Source organism: Betta splendens, chromosome 7, assembly GCF_900634795.4.
Source record: "Betta splendens chromosome 7, fBetSpl5.4, whole genome shotgun sequence".
Lineage (NCBI taxonomy): Eukaryota > Metazoa > Chordata > Actinopteri > Anabantiformes > Osphronemidae > Betta > Betta splendens.
The window spans coordinates 1241425-1259393 of record NC_040887.2 but is presented as its reverse complement, the minus strand read 5'-3'; the positions used below and the strand labels follow the sequence as shown (position 1 = coordinate 1259393).

At 43.4% G+C, this 17969-nt stretch overlaps 3 protein-coding genes across 9 annotated transcripts; all 3 read right to left on the bottom strand.

Moving 5' to 3' along the window:
- Positions 1-418: 418 nt before the first annotated feature.
- Positions 419-5404, bottom strand: icmt (isoprenylcysteine carboxyl methyltransferase). Its single transcript, XM_029155481.3, has 5 exons — positions 5146-5404; positions 4406-4494; positions 4153-4322; positions 3604-3821; positions 419-3233 (listed from the first exon to the last, which is right to left on the bottom strand). The coding sequence occupies exons 1-5, from the start codon at positions 5362-5364 to the stop codon at positions 3054-3056; spliced, it is 876 nt and encodes a 291-aa protein (XP_029011314.1). The 5' UTR covers positions 5365-5404; the 3' UTR covers positions 419-3053.
- Positions 5405-6225: 821 nt separating this feature from the next.
- rtel1 (regulator of telomere elongation helicase 1) lies at positions 6226-16271 on the bottom strand. Of its 7 annotated transcripts, none has more exons than XM_041071658.2 (33): positions 15296-16271; positions 14375-14573; positions 14201-14294; positions 13946-14027; positions 13660-13720; positions 13405-13480; positions 13125-13275; positions 12972-13037; positions 12725-12881; positions 12137-12175; positions 11978-12053; positions 11730-11827; positions 11459-11514; positions 11285-11356; positions 11116-11197; positions 10849-10981; positions 10463-10576; positions 10337-10377; positions 10141-10226; positions 9939-10016; positions 9781-9858; positions 9532-9678; positions 9323-9438; positions 9024-9147; positions 8538-8694; positions 8300-8457; positions 8138-8230; positions 7808-8012; positions 7500-7637; positions 7267-7392; positions 6959-7147; positions 6750-6866; positions 6226-6619 (listed from the first exon to the last, which is right to left on the bottom strand). In XM_041071658.2, the coding sequence occupies exons 1-33, from the start codon at positions 15395-15397 to the stop codon at positions 6549-6551; spliced, it is 3582 nt and encodes a 1193-aa protein (XP_040927592.1). In that variant the 5' UTR covers positions 15398-16271; the 3' UTR covers positions 6226-6548. The 7 variants fall into 7 exon arrangements, with proteins under 7 accessions (XP_040927592.1, XP_040927593.1, XP_029011101.1 ...); XM_041071659.2 differs by having other exon boundaries at positions 8138-8200; XM_029155268.3 differs by having other exon boundaries at positions 13125-13209.
- Positions 16272-16420: 149 nt separating this feature from the next.
- On the bottom strand, positions 16421-17858 carry ndufb11 (NADH:ubiquinone oxidoreductase subunit B11). Its single transcript, XM_029155509.3, has 3 exons — positions 17620-17858; positions 16937-17067; positions 16421-16625 (listed from the first exon to the last, which is right to left on the bottom strand). The coding sequence occupies exons 1-3, from the start codon at positions 17791-17793 to the stop codon at positions 16496-16498; spliced, it is 435 nt and encodes a 144-aa protein (XP_029011342.1). The 5' UTR covers positions 17794-17858; the 3' UTR covers positions 16421-16495.
- Between the last annotated feature and the right edge of the window lie 111 nt (positions 17859-17969).

Here is a 17969-nt window from a genome sequence, read left to right as displayed (position 1 = left end):
ACTATTTTCAGCTTGTGTAGCTAACAACAAGCTGAAAACCTGTGTTTGGAATAAACTGGTTTATTAAAGTCAGAAACCAAAACGTGTAGCTGTGGCTCAAAAGGAACCATTTACAGAAGCCAGAAAAGGAAATGTGAGTGAAGTAAATGCTGCTTCAAACATCATCTCAGACTCCTCTTAAAGCGGATACATAGAGACAAACATTACGAAGGTCATGAAACAATTCACCACCTCAGTCGTCAGAGGACACAACCTCCAGACCAGCTCGTCTGGAGGGACGACATGTCTGCATGTCCATCACACGACACTGAAGCATCCAACAGAAGACTCGGTTCATGCAGCCTCCAGGCGGCTTCGTTACAGACCTGATCAAAGCTGAACGTGCCTTAGACCACAAACATGAAACATTCTGGGGTGGTGTCCGTTTACAACATAATTCTTTATTTTGTCGGAGTTTAAATAATAAATTTCTGACTAGTAGAATATGTAATATACTGTATAAGTGATATAGCTTTTATGTGGCTCTTGGTTGTGTCTAGCAAACACACACTGTATTAATGTGAGGAACAATGAAAGAACAACCCTCCATCACTCCCATGTAAAATGAGTCCAGTCACTTCCACAAAGAACCCGTCAACATTCAATGTCACAGGTGAACTTAAAAACCTGAGCCCAAGCTCGGGTGGACAGTAAATAATAAAACCATGAACCATCTGGGCACGACTGAGAACTGGACCGCTCTCTAAGGACTGAGCTCATATTTACATTAACCCAAAGGGTGCAGATGTGTGATGGTTTCAGAGGCTCAGACTCTGCTTATTGCTAACGGAGGCGATGAGGAAACTGCAAATCACTTCCATCTGTGACAAGAGACTCGTCTCTTTGCAGCACAGTGTTCCAACAGTACGAGCACTTCGTTAAGGTTATCACATCTCTTTGACTGTATATGATGTGATGCTTTTGCATTTTCATACATGCAACAGCATAAAGAACGTGGAGCATAGATTCGGTTTCCATTAATGAGAATCAGAAAGGACCTTTTCTATGTTGACTGGTTACAGCGAGCATCCAATGAAAATGACCCTGCATGAACGCGAATAACAGAAAGGATCCTAAACACGTCTGCTGCTGCTGCTGGACTTCAATAATTGAAGCTTGAGGGTCAACGATGAACCAACGACCACATGGGAGCCGAGTGTCAGGCCTGTGGACCATGAGACGCCCATGAGTGCAAACTAAAACATGCCACCGAACCATTTTTGTCCTGAGAGTTGGGATGAGTGACAGACTCATCATGCTACAGCCTGACAGTGCTCAGATGAGCACACTCTGGTGTGATCACACCTGGTGGACTAAAGGAAACACTGGCTGTTGGAGAGATTACATTTGTGGATTAAGGCCAGAAACCCGATGTGAACATTTGCTACGTGCTGTTATCAAATGATCAAAGCATCCACCCTAAAGGGGGTCATGCTGGACAAAACTGGTTACTTGGGTTGAGTTGTGTTAAGGCTGCATAGTGTGTGAAACTGAGAACCTCCAGGATAAATGAGGACGAGATGTCTGATGTCACCAAGATGACCGTCCATCTGGTCAATTTATCAACTGTCCAAACAAGTCGATCAGTTACTGAGAAAAAGGTTCAATCATTAACACATCATCCAAACATCAGCACATCCCACATAGCTTTGCATCTTTTCTTTTCAAGGCGATCCAGAATAATCTTCGTCTGAAGCAGACCCCGGTCCAGCGTTTGGGGCGTGAAAGGACACAAGGCCACTGGACAGATTGAAGAGACCAACACCTGCACCGACAGAAGAGCTCAGTCATTGGTTTGGTTTCCAACACAAAGTAACAGAACAAACAATAAAATTGAGCAAAAATCATAATGATAATAAATGAGGGGGAGACAAAAAGGTTCAACTCAGAAAGTGACGCCTGCACTCACCATCTAAACTCAGTTAATAGAGTTGAATCATTTAGTGCTCATGACGACATGTCATGGAGAACAGCGGCTACACGGTTTAGAATCTGGGTCTTTGTTTTAAAGTGCTGGATAATTGAGTGTAAATGATGGAAAGATGAGAAGTTTCTATAATTACGTTACAAACAAATCACAACTTAAGCAGAATTCTATTCGAGCAGTGAGGACATTTTTCTGCCTTCCAACCATGAAGATCTCACACTTTCAATCACAGGAGTCAAAGTCCACAGCCCTTGTGGATCCAGTGGAATTATTCCAGATGTTCATCTAAAGCAAACAAGACAACCACAAACTAATCATCTGAAAGGGAAGCGTTGTTTGAGTATAAAATGAGGTCTTCTCTTTAAGCAAGCTCTGCAGCTTGTGTTTGAATCATTTCACACCATTGTTGCCTCAGTCAACCACATAATGGCGCTGCCATAATATACCGTGTCCAGACACACGTGGTGGTGGAGTTCCTAGTATCTGCAGTGTGATAAAGAATCAGAGGATCTTGCAGTGCAGATGAACTTAAACCTTAACAATATTTTGAAACAGAATTTCCAAAATTTGAACTCAGTAAATACTACGCAGCTGTCATCTAGCTACGCATTTATTGGATCATTATCAGCATATATCAAATGTAAAGGAAATCTGTTGGGACATAAATAAAGTCTGAAGCTACGGCTGATAAACCAGTGACAAAGGCTCTTGCCTTAAAGGTTCAGGGAACGACAATTTCAGTGTGAGCCGATAATGAACGGTTGGAGCACATTCAACGTAACAGATGGCCAACAAAACACTAATCACGGTGGCTGCATGTAAACAAACAACTGAAACAGGAGGAGTGTGACTGGAATACATGGAGTAAAGGTGAAGGTTGTCTGGTCTTTAACTGGATTTCAGAGGCCAGTAGAAACACAGCAGTCCAGCTGCCTGCTGCCGTCCCAGCGGTCACAGTCCGGATGAGAGGCTGTGGCTCTCAGACGGATCCAGGTTTCCCTCTGGAGGGCAGTCGCTGTAGATGTCACACACCCACCGGGTCTGACTTGCTTCAGCGCTGTCAGTCTGGTACATCCAGCTGCTGGGACTAGTTGACGCGGATGCCAGAGATGAAAGGCAGCCCAGTGGGAACCTTCCTCTTATACTCCACATAGTCCTCGGCAAAGAAATGGATGAGGGACAGTTCCTCCTCCTCGATCCGCTCGCGGAAGAACCGCCAGCTGGCTATCGTGTAGCCCACTATACACACGGGGTTACACAGCATGACCTGCAACAGCCACGAGACACGGGGAGACGTTTAATCTCACACACACCAAATCACTACCAGCCTGTCATTCATCAAAGGATCAGGGCCTGACAGATGGATGGTTTTATAATAATCTAAATTTCTGCATAAAGCGAATCTGGTCGGAACCAATATATGTTACTTACTATATTGTGGCAGGATCATTCCAAAACTTTATAAGAAGAATCCTTGTCCAACTATATTTTTTGATGAGCTTTATTTTTCACAGTTAGGCAAATGACCAGCAGCAAAAGCTCAAAACCCACCCTTTGCAATAATAACTGCATTTTAACAGTGACCAAAAGATGTGAGCAAAACTATAACCCTAATCCAGCTTCATGTCAGAGCTCACCTGTGTTCCTATGCTCCAGTAGAACCAGCCCACATAAGAGGGGTGTCTGAAGTAGGAGTAGACCCCACTAGTGACCAGCACGTGGCTCTGGGCCTTCTCATTCTGGACGATGTGGTTGAAGTTGGAGCCGGCAGTTAACATGGCAGCCTTACGCAGGCCTTCGCCACAGAGCACCATGAGCAGCCCTACGACACTCAACCAGCTCAGCTGCTTCAGCTCTGACAGAGAGAACCAGCTGATCAACACGCTAAACATGAACAAAGAGCCTCAATACATACAGACTCTACATGTTATTAACACAGTGGACTACAGAGGAAGAGCCTGCAGCGTCTGCTAGAACCTCAATCATAATTGAAAAAAAGTGTCAGTCAATCAAACTGAGTTTTATAAATCATGAAAACTAATTTCACATGTTTCAGTTAATTCTTTGCTTCACTTGCTCAACTCACCACAGTCAAAAACTTAAATTATTGTAGTAAAAGATATTAAACTTGTTTTGAAAAACGGTTACAGATGTGGAATGTATGATGCAACCTATGAAACACCAACCTGGAACTGTCAGCTTCTCCACAGTAAACTCCAGCCATGACGAGACAGCAGCGAGCGTGTACTCCACGCTGTGGTTGAGCAGGAACGAGTCCAGCGACAAGCTGCGAGGGTTGATGATGGCCGTCACCAGGTACTCGGAGTAATGGAAGAACGAGAGCGAGCACAAGTACCTGCAGAGAGGAAATGACTGTTACTTCCAAACGTGCTGCTTTCACAATAGGAAGCAGGACTGAAACATGCAGCATGTACCCACCAGCCAAAATGTGTCCACGTGCCTTCAGAGAAGCTTAGGATTAAGCCACAGCCAAAGGTAACTCCCAAGAAACCGGCTCTCACAGCAACCTGCGAAGAGTCAGGGCTCAGGTCAACGACACAAACCAAACCCAGCTTCTCTGCAGGCGGTGCCGAAAACACCTACAGCTTATGACCTTTAATTAAAACTACATGTCAAAACCACGTGGTCAGAGTTAATATTACTACATGTTTAAGTTCTGTGTTTGTCTTCATTTCAGTTGCAGCTCTCTGACCTACTGCGTTGCCTTTAAAGGTGCTCTAAGAACTTAGCGAACTAAAGTCTACAAGTTAATTTCACCTTAGTTTGGTGGATCAGAAACTTGATCATCCGTTAAACGCTTCAACTCGAGGTACTGGAGCAAATGACACTCATTACAGCCCAAACCAGAAGTGAACAGGCAGATGTCTGCCGTGGATTTCGTGCCATCTCTTTAAATAATATTGAATGTATGAGGGCAAAGCGCAGCTTTACCTGGATTAGTTTCTATGTGGAGCACCTGCTGTCTGCGTCCCTCACCTAATAAGATTAACTTTAGCTAGCGAGCTGGTTTAGTTAGCCAGCATTAGCAGTGCAGCGTTAAAGTTTAGGTAGCGAATTAAAACGTGTGACAGAACCAACACTTCACCACCAGACCGTGATAAAGCATATATATGGTCTTAACAAAACTTAGGTGCATTACATGCCAGACGTCTGCTTACCTTGTACAGAGGTCCCCTGTAAACGATTAGCAAGAGGCCGTTGATCACCGCTACGTGGATGCAAATCGCTATTTTCCCGGACGTTTCCGTCAGATAATCAAAGACCCAGTCAAGATGTCCAAACCAGGTTCGGATCAGTGGAATCACAACCACGCTGAATCCTAAAATAAAGGCTTTTATACTTACTCTTCCCTCTAGCACCAACTTGCTGCCTGCCATGTTGGTAGCACGGTGCCGAAGGAACTCTCGCGATACTTTAGTGACAGCTACGCGATTCCTTTAGTACCGGACTCTGCCACAAGCTGCGTCTTCCTGACGACGGAAACTTTGTGCCTGAAGCAAAGAACTCAAAATGAGAAAGTTTGTCATAATTAAATAAATAAGCGAACATTTTGACATCACATGGCAGCTGGATAACAAAAGATTGTGAATTAACAACAGTACTAAACTACATTAAATACTTCATTTACTTGATTATTCACAAAACACTGTATAAATGTAGAAATAAATGTAAAACAAACAAAAAGCACTTTTTCGTATCTAACGCATACTTCACATTTGCTCTCTTACAGTTCAGTCACGTTTCAGACTAAACAAATACAAATCTAACCTCAAAATTAAACAATTTCCCCGCTGTGGGACTAAAGGCCCATGTTTATGAGTCTGGCTCGGTACAGGTGCTCAATAGAAGCAAAAAGTGTAATTATTAGCTTTCACACAATCAAAGCAACAGTGTAGAAAACATTTAGTAAAAAAAAAAATAATAATAAAAAGCAACAATATTAATATTTTCCTGATGAACGGATGATGGCTCAGCAGAGTCACAGCGTGAACAGCAGAACCTCTCCTGAACCTGTGGAGGTCATAGACACAAGTTCTGGTGGAAGGGCTGTACTCTGGCTCAAACACGTGGTCATGTATTCTTCCCATGTTCTGTCATCAGGTCCACACAAGGCTGATGCGAATTGAGTAACCACTTCCCTTGAGCGGCAAAAGTGACCGCTGATGTCAGATGAGCAACCTGAGTTATGGAGCCAGTGAAACAAAGACACTCGAGGCAGATAAAACCAATGCAATAAATAAAAAAAAATACAAAGATATTTTATTTCTTCATATTATACACATTTACATTTTATTTAAGGTTCAAGGCATTTTATTGACATGCACATCATGAAGCTCTTTTTTCCCAAAAGTCAATCTAAAAGACTGATGTACTCCAGTCTGTCGAACAGAACTTACAAATGCCTTGTGTTGTTTGCCATCCGCATATTTGAGCTGTTCTGTGAATATCTGGTTCACTCAGTCAGTCTGTGATGCATGAGTCATTGTCAGTGTCGAGACTGACTCCGTTGCCAAATGAACCCAGAACCAGGTGAGTCTTGTTTACGGTTCCAGCAGAAAGACTACTTCCTCTGGCCACTTGAGAAAAAACTGGAAATCTTGCTCTGTGTCCTCAAAGGAGGCGAAAGTGAAGCTGAAAGGGGAAAAAAGAATCACAAATAATCAAACCTTTACTTCTACGTAAATCAAATATTTATTGCTTCATTTACAAATGAAGAGAAGACCTGTCAATAACACCAGGAGAAATATGCCTTGTTATTCACCTTGACTTTGCTGGTCTTCAATCACAGTAGCAACATCAGTCGCTGTTTGTCCTGTCAAAGCACCCAGCATCTCTTTGTATTGCTTCTTATGATGAGGGCGTACAACCATCCCGAATCCTTCAGGAAATAGAATAAAAGAGTGAACCACAGCAGGAAGTTGATGTTCCAGAGGAGAATGTCAATATTTGCAGGTATTTGGTAAAACTTACTGACAAGGAGGTTGAAGTCCTCGTCCCTCTCGGTCAACAAGCTCACCACCGTGGTCACCATGTCTTCATAGTTGTCCGTCTTTTTGTACTTATAAATGGCCTGAAAGAGCTGACTGGATTTTTCTGCACCCAAAGATTTTTTGATGTCAGCCAGGAAGGCAGTAAGGAAATCGTTCTTTGTCGCAGACCCTGATCGGAACAAAGTCAGACAATGTCAACTATTCAAAACAACACACTTTGTACGTGCCAAGATGTAAACATTGTTATTCTTCAGCCAAAAGAGACAAAAAAAAATGAAAATGTGCTACCGGCCTGAGGTTGTTTTAATCCCTGCTGGCTTAGGTGGTGTCCTCCTCTGTTGAGCTGCTGTGTATTCAGCTGAGCACAGGTTCCACTGGACGACGCCAGACCCACAGCAGATGGTTTGTCTCTAGCTTTAAAACAAACAAACCCACAGTATTATGTAGTTTGTGTATTGTAAGACCCTATGTAGGGTCAGACATGTTTCTGGCACATACAGTTAAGCCATGATGCTTCTTACCACTCTGCTGCATCAGCGCTTTCTTCTCGTCCTTTGACAGGGAGTGGTCGGCTTTGTATCCACAGCCCTGACCAGTCAGTACCTGGCATTTCTCATCAAACATTTTTTTGTGATGCGGGCGAACAAACTGGTAGAAGCCTGTGACATAGAAGGAGACAGAACAGGAATGACAGACAAATCAGCCATTGAGTGTATCTATTTATCTGCAACTGGTGGAGAACCGCAGGCGAAAGAGCCCCAGAGCCTTTAAGGGAAAACTTTGCTTGCTCCCAGACAGCAGCCCCGGGCAGGGACAGTCACAGACCTACCGCGCATCAGGCTGTGAGTGTTGGCGTCTTCAGTCAGGACAGACGTCTCAGTCAGCAGGAGGTCCAGGTTGTCGTTCTTCTTGTACGTCTGCAGAGCCTGAATGATGCGGTCAAAGGTGACCTGGCTTAGCGACTTCTTCATCTCTGCCAGGAACGTCTTGGCCCGGTTGGCTTTACCTTCCTCCAACACATCCTCTGACCATTGCTAAAAGACAAGCAAATGTGACATTAAACAGAGCTGAGCATTACTAAATGCAGGAGATACCAAAGTGAGCATCGGCCCCAACGGTCCCACCCTTAAACCACCAGCTACAGTCAGCCCAACGTTACCTGTTGGACCAGTTTGATTTTGCGTTTTCCTCCTCGCATTTCATCATCCATTCTCTTGTCATTCTGAAGACACAGTGTGGACAGACGATGCGCCTGAAGGACAGAGTGTTTGAATGCACTACAAGAACCACAGACCAAGGTGTCACAAAGTAAACCTGCTACCCTCTCCTCCCCCACAGCAGCCTCATCGTCCTCTTCGCTGCGCCGGTCGCCTCGCTCCAGAGCATCCAGCAGGTTCACTGGTCTCTTCTGACTCTCCTGCACCTCATGCTCGTACTCAATGCAGATCCTGGCCATCCCATCGGATCCCGTCTGCCCATCTGTTCACAATGATCAGAAAACAGCCAGTAGGACCAACCTGTTCTGTGTGAACTCTGTCAATCTCAACATTGACACTCACTGAGCCGCCTCCTCTTCAGGCTGGGAATGTGGGCATCGAGTGTCTTGGCCTTCTGGGCACTGCTTTGAGACAGTGAAAAGGATGAAGTTCCTGGGAAACATGTGGAAACAGAGTCCACTGCTGTTGCTGCTGCAGATTTCTTCTCTACCATAGGCCTCTGTCACACACACACACACACACACACACACACACACACACACACACACACACACACACACACACACACACACACACACACACACACACACACACACACACACACACACACACACACACACACACACACACACACACACACACACACACACACACACACACACACACACACACACACACACACACACACACACACACACACACACACACACACACACACACACACACACACACAGTTTACACTTAAAGAAGACGCAAAAGTTTCACAAATGACAAGAGACAGCAAAATAAATCACAGCGTTTTTGGAATCTGCACACTGTGCAACCCACCAATTTCTGTGCAACCCTGAAGAACTGAGAGACATCACGGACCACGTTACCAAAGCCGTCGTACATACGCACATAAGGCCTCACCCACGACGGAAGCTGAGCCCGAGCATCCGAGTGTTTGAACCTGTGGGTAAAATCAGGTGAAACAGATGTAGCAGAGCAACAATAGCATCATCAAACAGGTATGTTAAGTGTGAAGGTAGAAATGGATCAACACATTTTAACACAGACACCTGTTCTGCACGTTCCAAATACTTTAAGCAACATGTTTGTGACAACTGAGACCTAGAGTATCTGACCTCTGATCACACAGGAAGATGGCTCCAAAGTCCTCCTTGTGACGAATGACTCTGCCGATGGCCTGGTTGACAGCTCTGTAGGCCTGCTGTCTGTACCACTCCTGCCCAGACAGGTACTGTCCACAGAGCAGTCAACAAGCGTCGTAAGACTGAAGCACTGACAACACTCAGACACACTGATGAAGCTCAGTGAGCAGCTCCATCCTTACCTTCAGCCCAGGAACTTTCTTCCTGCACATCTCATCCAGGAACTGCATCTTCAGGATGACGCGAGGGTCCATCTTAGGGGGGAAGGGGAGGCCAGTGATGATGACACCCCGACCAAAGGTGTCTGCAAAATCCAGACCCTCGCTAGCCTAACACACAAACAAATGTGCTGTCAGGACACGTCCACATCAAAGAATGAGTTCTCTGATCCCAAATTATGGAAGCGCATGGACCTCCACAGGCGACCTCACCTTCCCTCGACAGACAGCAAAGAATGATCCCCCTTTAGATGCTGGATCATTAACTTTGTTGTAGTATCCATCAATAATCTGAGAACAGACAAAAAGTAGGTCGCCATTGTTCCATTAATGAACTTGATGAATACAGCCATGCAATGAAAGCACCTTACCTCAGTAAAGGTTCCCTTTCCTTTAGGTTCAACAAACATGGGTTTTACGTTCTCAATGCGATCCGCGTGTCCGTTAGCCTGCAAGTAAGAAAAAAAAGAGTAGACAGGTCGGTCTACGTGGAACCATCCAATGTGTAATCACCACTTGTTTACAGAGTCTGAAAGTTTCCAGCAGGTGATTCGAGTGAATTATTCCACTTACTCTCCAGAATTCCAGGGTTTTTTCCATCAAAGGAAATGAAGGAAAGAACACTAAGAGGCCATGAGGAACAACACGGCTCAGATTGGCTGAGAACAGATCATGGCAGATGAAAAACCTCACTAGTCAACAGAAACTGTCAGATTTGACAAGAAGTGAAGTCTCTACAAACGAGGTCAGAAGGATGTGAACATCTTACCTACAGTGTTACCTAAAGACGCCATATTTTCAGGAAGAAACCTGTAACAGATGAAATTAGTCAATCTTACAAAGTAAGTACTTCAGAAAGTTCTAAAACATGTGATTTCAAGAGAGGAAAAGTAACCTTCTATCAAACGCTGAACTCAGGTGAACTCCGTCTGGGCCTCGATCGATGATGCTAACAAAGATCTGATCGCGCTCAATCACGTGGCGATTCTCCAGAGACACAGGAAACGGTCTACACACACACACACACACACACACACACACACACACACACACACACACACACACACACACACACACACACACACACACACACACACACACACACACACACACACACACACACACACACACACACACACACACACACACACACACACACACACACACACACACACACACACACACACACACACACACACACACACACACACAAGCAGCAGACACGCAACTAAATCAATCATCATTAACAAGGTCTTGTATTGCAGCAGTGAGGTAACTTACATCCTCATCTCAGCAGTGAAGGAGGTCAGCGGAGAGAGGGTGCCGCTGGTCAGAATAATGCAGCGGACACCTTGATTCACCAAGTCCTGCATGCTGAAACCTGGCGAGAAGCACCAGTAACTCAGAACGTTGCCTGCAAGGTGCAAAGAAACCCAAGGTCAGTTTAAAGCAACACAACAGAGGCGTCAGTGTGACATTTACGTTCTCTCACTGCTATAGATCAGCTATGAACACTAAACCCAGCGGGTCACTGACTGCATACCACACCTTGTTTCTTTGAGGACGAAGAAGCCCAAACATCAGTGGTCTGTTTCTTCCTGTGATGGCTGGTATCTTTATGGATATGAACCTGTGATGAGCAAGTCATGACAGCTGATGTCACCGCAGACAGAAAACGTGTAAAGATGCAACAATCACACACGTCCAGGACACACACCTTAAAATGAGCTGTGTTGGTCTGCATCTGCTGCTGTCGGTCTTTCTCTGCTGGTTCACCACAGAAAACCAGCTACAAGACAAGAACAATTAGTGAAGAACCATGTGGCAGAATAACATAAGAATATTTGTATGAATGGCAATCGAAAAACAAATTAAAGACGTTTGGAGCGACCTGTATAATGTCAGACAGCTTCTGTAGTCCGGTCGTGTTCAGAAATATCCCCGTCTCTGGTGAGAAATGAGTCACAGCTACAATGTCAGGTGCAAATCAACTAACATAGGGTTTTTGTATTATTGCTATTATTATTTGTATCATTGCTGTTATTACTGTGATACTCAGTTCTTTATAACTGGCTTTTACAAGAGGGAAAGATGGACACAGAGCACATGAAACCAGTGGACTGACATGGTGAACAGACATTTAGAAGCCAGGCTGTACTTACGCCCTGCAAAGTGTCCCACTATCTGCTCCAGAGCTTCGAAGACTTTGGTCTTGGAGCTGTAGGTCAGGTGGGCTCGCTCCAACAGCTCATAGATGAAGCTGAATCGCATATTTAAAAAAAAACTGTTAGTTACTGTAATGGTCGACATGCCACACACTTATTCAAAGGTTGTCACAGTCTAACCTGTCAGGTGTCAACTTAACCCAATACACTGGAGCAGAACCATTGCCAGCTGCTACCACACTTACCTTCCAGGTTTGGTGATGCCTTTGTCAACAGGAACATCATAGGAATCGATGGCAGTCTCCAGATCCAGAAGAATCTCTGTCGGAACAAACCAAACCAAAGTCATTCAGAGGAATCCCACAGAACAACACATGAAAGTCAAAGACAAGGAAAAAACTCACGTTTGACTTTAGCAATACTCGTTATGTCCATTTTTAAACCTGTAACACACACACACAGACAAACAATGAAATACAATATTGACAAGTGACATTTACATGATAGATGTGTTTATGTACTATGTGACAGGAAACAAAAACAACATCTATAACCATTAGATGTGGTCCTTTATAACAGAACAAAAACAACTAATGTTTGTCTTGACTTTGTTTCCTGGTGAGTAAATACATGAGTTAGTGATGATATGGAATGTTACACGTATGGATTTATTAATGTTTGATTCGAGTTTTATTCATTTAAAAAGGTTAGGGGCAAAGACTACAGTAATTCAACTCCAACCTTTGCTACATTTTGAGTTAGTGTTTTCAGTGTTAGTTGAACCTTAAATTTGTTTATAGAATAAATGTTTGCAAATGTCTAAGCTTTCTAACAAGGCATTGCATTCCTTCCCAGGTTATGCCTTGGCTGTAGGATATGATCTTCACTGAACCACGGGGCGGCCGTTAGGTTTAATCCTTAAGAATGAATTATGGAAGGGCAGTTGCACATTCTGTGTGTGTTCAACCCCAGGGATTGAGAAATGCACTAACCAGAGCTGAGAGACTCCACATTGAAGTCTTCAGTGACTGAATCCCCATGAGAGGCTTCTTTGGCTTGCTCCACCAGCAGCCTGTCCACAGCGCTGATGGCCGAGGCTACATCGTAGGGAGTCAAGTCAAAGGACGTTGACTCTTCACATGTCTTCTCCTGTGTCAGAACAGGAAAGACCTCAGTCGCATGACAAAGGCTTCAACACAAGCCTGAGGCCATCAGTGGTAACACTAACAATAAACTTACCACATTATGTGCTTCGTCAAAGATGACCACAGCTCCATTCAGCTCGATGTTGTGCGCCCTGCGGCTCTGAGGAACGAAAACCCCCACCGACATCCATGTTAATGTGTGCTACAAGCAAAGCCTTTAATAAATTGTTTACAGTCAACAGCTCACCTTTGGATCCAGCAGGTAGTTGTATGGCATAAAAATGACATCTGCTTGCTTATTTAGGGACCGTGAAAGGTAATAAGGACAGACCCTGGAAAATAATACAACCCTCACACACAGAGCAGCGCACACACACACACAACTTGTCTTCCTACCACTGGAGGAGAGGTGACAGAGAACATAGTGAAATAAAGCTTGTTACTAAAGATTTAGAGGAAACCGATGAATCAGGACAGTCAGTAAAACCTTTAACCAAGACCCTCGCAGACAGACTTTATAACCTCACCTCTCTTTGTTACCAAATTTGACCAAGTCTTCCACATCCAGGATTGAATTCACCAAGTCTCTGTCAGTGCTTTTTTCTGAAAAGTCAAAACAGCAGCATTTAACAAGCAACAAATAATAAGTGACACTTTTCAGGATATTCAGTTTCTACATTTTTCTTTATGGACTTTCTCCGTTTCCATCTTTGCTTTCCTTCCCTTTCTTTGCACAATGCAGGCATTTCATCTTGCCTCTTTAACAGACTTTAAATCTTTACCTTCAACGTTATTGTAGTAGAGACACGACCTGGTGGAAACCTTTCCTCTGCACATGTGAACCTGAAAAACAGAGGATTCCATTAAACTCACAGCAAGTTACAGTCAAACTGGTAAAAACTCATTATTATAGTGTATCCTGGATCAGTTGATCCACTGTTATTTAAATAAGACTTCAAATAAATAACAATGAATATTCTCACACCTAAAGAGGGTGTTGTCTTGCAAACAAAAAAGCCATCCTATGAGTTTAATAATCTTACACCCTGAATGTTGTGGCTTGTTTACCTTGACGTGGTTGTTCTCCTGACGCATCACTTCCTGGTTGATGCACAGCTGCTCTCTCGACCCCAGCACACACACCTTTGGCCTGAAAACATTAAAAACAAAAAGCTGGTTGGTATTTTTGAGCATTTAACAATTACAACTTAATTTAAATTGACACTAATGACAAAAAAGTGATAATCTAACTTTGTGGTCTCACAATTCAACACATCATAATCTAAAATTTACTAAGTATCTCACAGACAAAAATGACTTTACCTGTATGAAGTGTTCTTTAACTCACTGATAACTTGCGCAAGCTGAGAGTGAGTCCTGGAGGCATATATGATCTTGGGAACATCAGTGTAGTAAGCTGCAAGAAAACGATAATGCACCAGAGCAATGCTAAAAAACTAAACTCCACCTGTGTGTTACGACGCAAGTTAAACGTACTTGGTGTGTCACCGTCTGTAGCAGCCGTCCCCCAGGATGACAGAGGCGTCTTTGGGAACATCTCCTCCCCAGCCAGCCGCTCTGCAATCTTACGGGCAGAGATGCTGTCCTTGAAGTTCTCCCTCCAGGCTAAGGTGGCGCAGAGCAGGCACAGCGTTTTACCGGTGCCGGTGGGACTCTCCAGGACCCCATTCTGCTTCTTAAACACAGAATTGTTTAAATGTACTGCAGATCCTCCAGTTCTTGTTGAGCTGCAAATGTGATTCATGTGTTGGAATAATATTATAGCAATCAACACAAAAAACTATTTAATGTGAAGAGTAGTAATCAATTATAATATTTACACACATCTTTATTGTACCCTGACTCAAATGAATATGAATGACAGGCAATAGCCAGTTGAGGACAAAAGACGTAGCCCCAGTTTGTGTGTTATTAGAAATTCTTAGATTAATCAGACTATAAATGCACTTAACCTCATTATAAAATACTAATATAATACAGGGGGCAGCATTACGCCGCAGCTACACATGCCAAAGAAGAAGAAGAAGAAAAAAAACAAAAACAAAGATGGCGGCTCGTTGAGGATCAGGGTCAATACTTGTAAAAACGAGTCAATTTACATTACTACTGTAGGGCTAACGAATTGTTTTCGTCCGGATAAATAGAAGGGTCTTTGTGGATTCTGGAACTATCGCCAGAACAACGGTAACGGTGTAAAAAGTCGTTTAGGTTTTCCCCAAACGTCGCAGGTCAGTTTACTTTCATATGAACACAGACGTCCGCTCTACGAGCTAAATGTCAGCGAACACTCCCGCAGATGCTGAGCTTTAAAGAAGCCACTCCAGCTCGGCGTCCGTCTCCTAGTCCGTCTCCTAGTCCGTCTCCTAGTCCGTAGCAGCGTTAAATGCCGTCACTCACCTTCTGGAGACATTCGATCACTTTGCTCATGTAGTCCTTCTGACAGTCGTATGGCGGAAAGGGGAAATTCACCGTCACGTTACTCAGAGTCAACGAAGGCATCGCGCGTGTCCTGTCCTGTCGGCTCTTAGTGCTAAAAGGGTTCGCTGTCAACAACCCAAACTGGAACGCCACCAATAAATACCACTGTCGTGAATTTATCTGTCAGTTGCAGCAGCTACTTCTTAAACTCTGGTAACGTGTTTGGCGCCCACTTTTCGCATTCAACGCAAGGCGCATGCGCATTGCCGTGCTGCATTCAAGCGCACACACGTCAAAGAACATAAAGAGTGGAACATTAAGACTGAGGGTCTAATAGAAATGGTATATTGCATGTGCTTTTCCATAACAGGCGATGAGATTGTATTTAATCTGTGCATATTATTGTAAACGTCCTGTGTCATGTTCTTCTACTAGTATTATCACAGTTACACACATCGAATTACTGACAGTTGGAAAGCAAACATGAAAAAGTCATCTTTAAATATGTATTACAGCAGTTTAGCAGATATCCCTCATGACATTCCACCGATCCACTTTTCTAAATACAGCAGATCTAGATCCTGACGAGCATGTTTAAAGCCATTCACAATATTTTACTTTGCATGCTGAGTTTTAGATTTTATGTAAAATAACCAATTAACCAGAGTAAAAACGTTCCACATATTTTAGTCATATAAACCAGATCCTCCTCAAAAATAATTTAAAAAAAAGTTTGGATTCAAGACTTCTTTGGTTCATAAGTTATCTGGACAAATTGTAGAACTTTGACATCCATCTCATTAGTTTATTATTCACAGCTTTTTCCACCTGCATGTAAAGTACTGTCTGACGAACACCAAGCTAGAATCACCACGTCCGAGACCGTTTCCACAGCATGGTTGAAAGAAGATTAAATAAAGAAGTCCTCAAAGAAGGCCTGCTCCACATTGCATGCCATGATTCTGTGGGTCTGTTTCACCTAGTTATTAAACAAAACTTTTTTTTCTAGCCAGAATTTTTTTATAGCACAGAGCACCGGGGGATTTACTTAAAAAAAATACAATTTGGAAGTAATAAAAGAAGTCGCTGTCCACATAGCAGTCACACAATTATTACATCCTTTATTCTATCATGGTGAAAGACAATAATCCTCAAATACAGTAAGAGAATGCTGGACTTTTACTCCTCTCCAGCTGTGGGCAGAATAATCTTGCTCGAGTCATAGTAGTTCTCAGTTATTAGAGGAAGACCCTCCTTCTCCCTCTGCAGGATCAACTGTTCTGCCTCCCTTCTGGCCCACTGTCGCATTCTGGAAACCACACAGGAAACAATAGACACAGGAAGAGAGATGAGGGGAGAGTTAAAAAAAACAAGAAGACAATCACTTTTAAGCAACTCCTGTCTTTCCCACCAGATGGTCACATCTCTTCTCAGGTCAGATCAATATAATCTATCACAGCCATCATCTTCTGATCACATTCTGTGTTTCTATATACATGTGTGTTTTTCTTCTTTGATAATTCTTCTTCATTCCTAATACAACTGTTGTAAAATGAAATTTCCCCGCTGTGTGACTAATAAAGGCATTCTCAATCTAACTAAGATGCAAACCAAACTCACCCATGGTCTGGTAAATAGTGGATAAATGTTCCTCCAATAACGAGAGACACTGAGATGCCAAAGAAGAAGCCCACCCTCATGTTCCACTGGTCCACCACAGGATCACTGGAGAAGCCATGATAATCTGGATTCTGATAAAATGAAGATTTGTTTAACTGTTTGAGGGGCATCAGAGAGCACAGGATTCTCAGTCTGCTCAAATAGAGAACACAAGCAAGTTTAGGCTAAACTGTAGAATAAAACAGCACAATAGGCATTTAGCTTCTTATAAAAAGTGATGAGTTGATTTTCAATATGGTTCATCTGTGTATTATCTATTCTATTGTATTCTATTCTATATTTAATTTGTGCATCATTTAACGAAAGACTGATTTAAGTCAAGCCAATAACGCCCAATAAACACAATAACATTATGCAGCTTATGTCGCCACTCTTCTTCCAGCATTAAAAAAACACTATAAATATATGTCCGTTAACCATGTTACACGATCTATATTTACCTAATATCAGTATTTAACTTCGTTTATTTAACGTTAATCCGTTAGCTCGGCTAGCTGTTTAGCTACAGTTAACGCGCGATACAGTCATTTGATAACAGTATGTGCAATGGTTAACGGGCCATTTGGACTTGTTGACTTGGGTCACGGTTCCGAACACTGACGTTAATCTGGACACAAACTCACCTTGACATACTCGTTGACCTCGCCGTGACCAGCTGCGTGCGCGGGCGGGTGCAGCTCCATCACAGCAGTCGAACCTGCGGCACCAGTCGACTTCGACTGGGACACGAACCGAGCCGGTGGGTTAGAGAGTAACCGGGGCACGACGGGCCCGAAACGTGAGAGTCGGGCCAACATCTTTGACTGTTTGTGAAGGATACTGTGGACCCGGAACCGGAAACGAGATATCGTGAGTCTCTTGTTCTTTGTTGTGTTCTAGATAAATGTGCGACCCTGCCACCAAGCGGTGGTCGGCAGTAATGCACGAATGCGGCATAACGTCACTAATGTGCTTTTAAAATGTAGAGATAAAC

Bases quoted from the DNA above. Each gene is read 5' to 3' on its own strand.
- icmt (XM_029155481.3), bottom strand. From the start codon at position 5,364: ATGGCAGGCAGCAAGTTGGTGCTAGAGGGAAGAGTAAGTATAAAAGCC. The intron at 4,495-5,145 runs GTAAGCAGACGT...GACTCTTCGCAG, and splicing joins ACAGGGGACCTCTGTACAAG to GTTGCTGTGAGAGCCGGTTT. The intron at 4,323-4,405 runs GTGGGTACATGC...TCCTCTCTGCAG, and splicing joins ACGTGGACACATTTTGGCTG to GTACTTGTGCTCGCTCTCGT.
- rtel1 (XM_041071656.2), bottom strand. From the start codon at position 15,397: ATGCCTTCGTTGACTCTGAGTAACGTGACGGTGAATTTCCCCTTTCCG. The intron at 13,721-13,945 runs GTAAACAAGCCA...TCTGTTTTTCAG, and splicing joins AGGAGAACAACCACGTCAAG to GTTCACATGTGCAGAGGAAA. The intron at 11,357-11,458 runs GTCGCTCCAAAC...CTTGTCTTGTAG, and splicing joins AGCTGTCTGACATTATACAG to CTGGTTTTCTGTGGTGAACC.
- ndufb11 (XM_029155509.3), bottom strand. From the start codon at position 17,793: ATGTTGGCCCGACTCTCACGTTTCGGGCCCGTCGTGCCCCGGTTACTC. The intron at 17,068-17,619 runs GTGAGTTTGTGT...TCATTTTATCAG, and splicing joins AGGTCAACGAGTATGTCAAG to AATCCAGATTATCATGGCTT. The intron at 16,626-16,936 runs GTGAGTTTGGTT...TGTGGTTTCCAG, and splicing joins CACTATTTACCAGACCATGG to AATGCGACAGTGGGCCAGAA.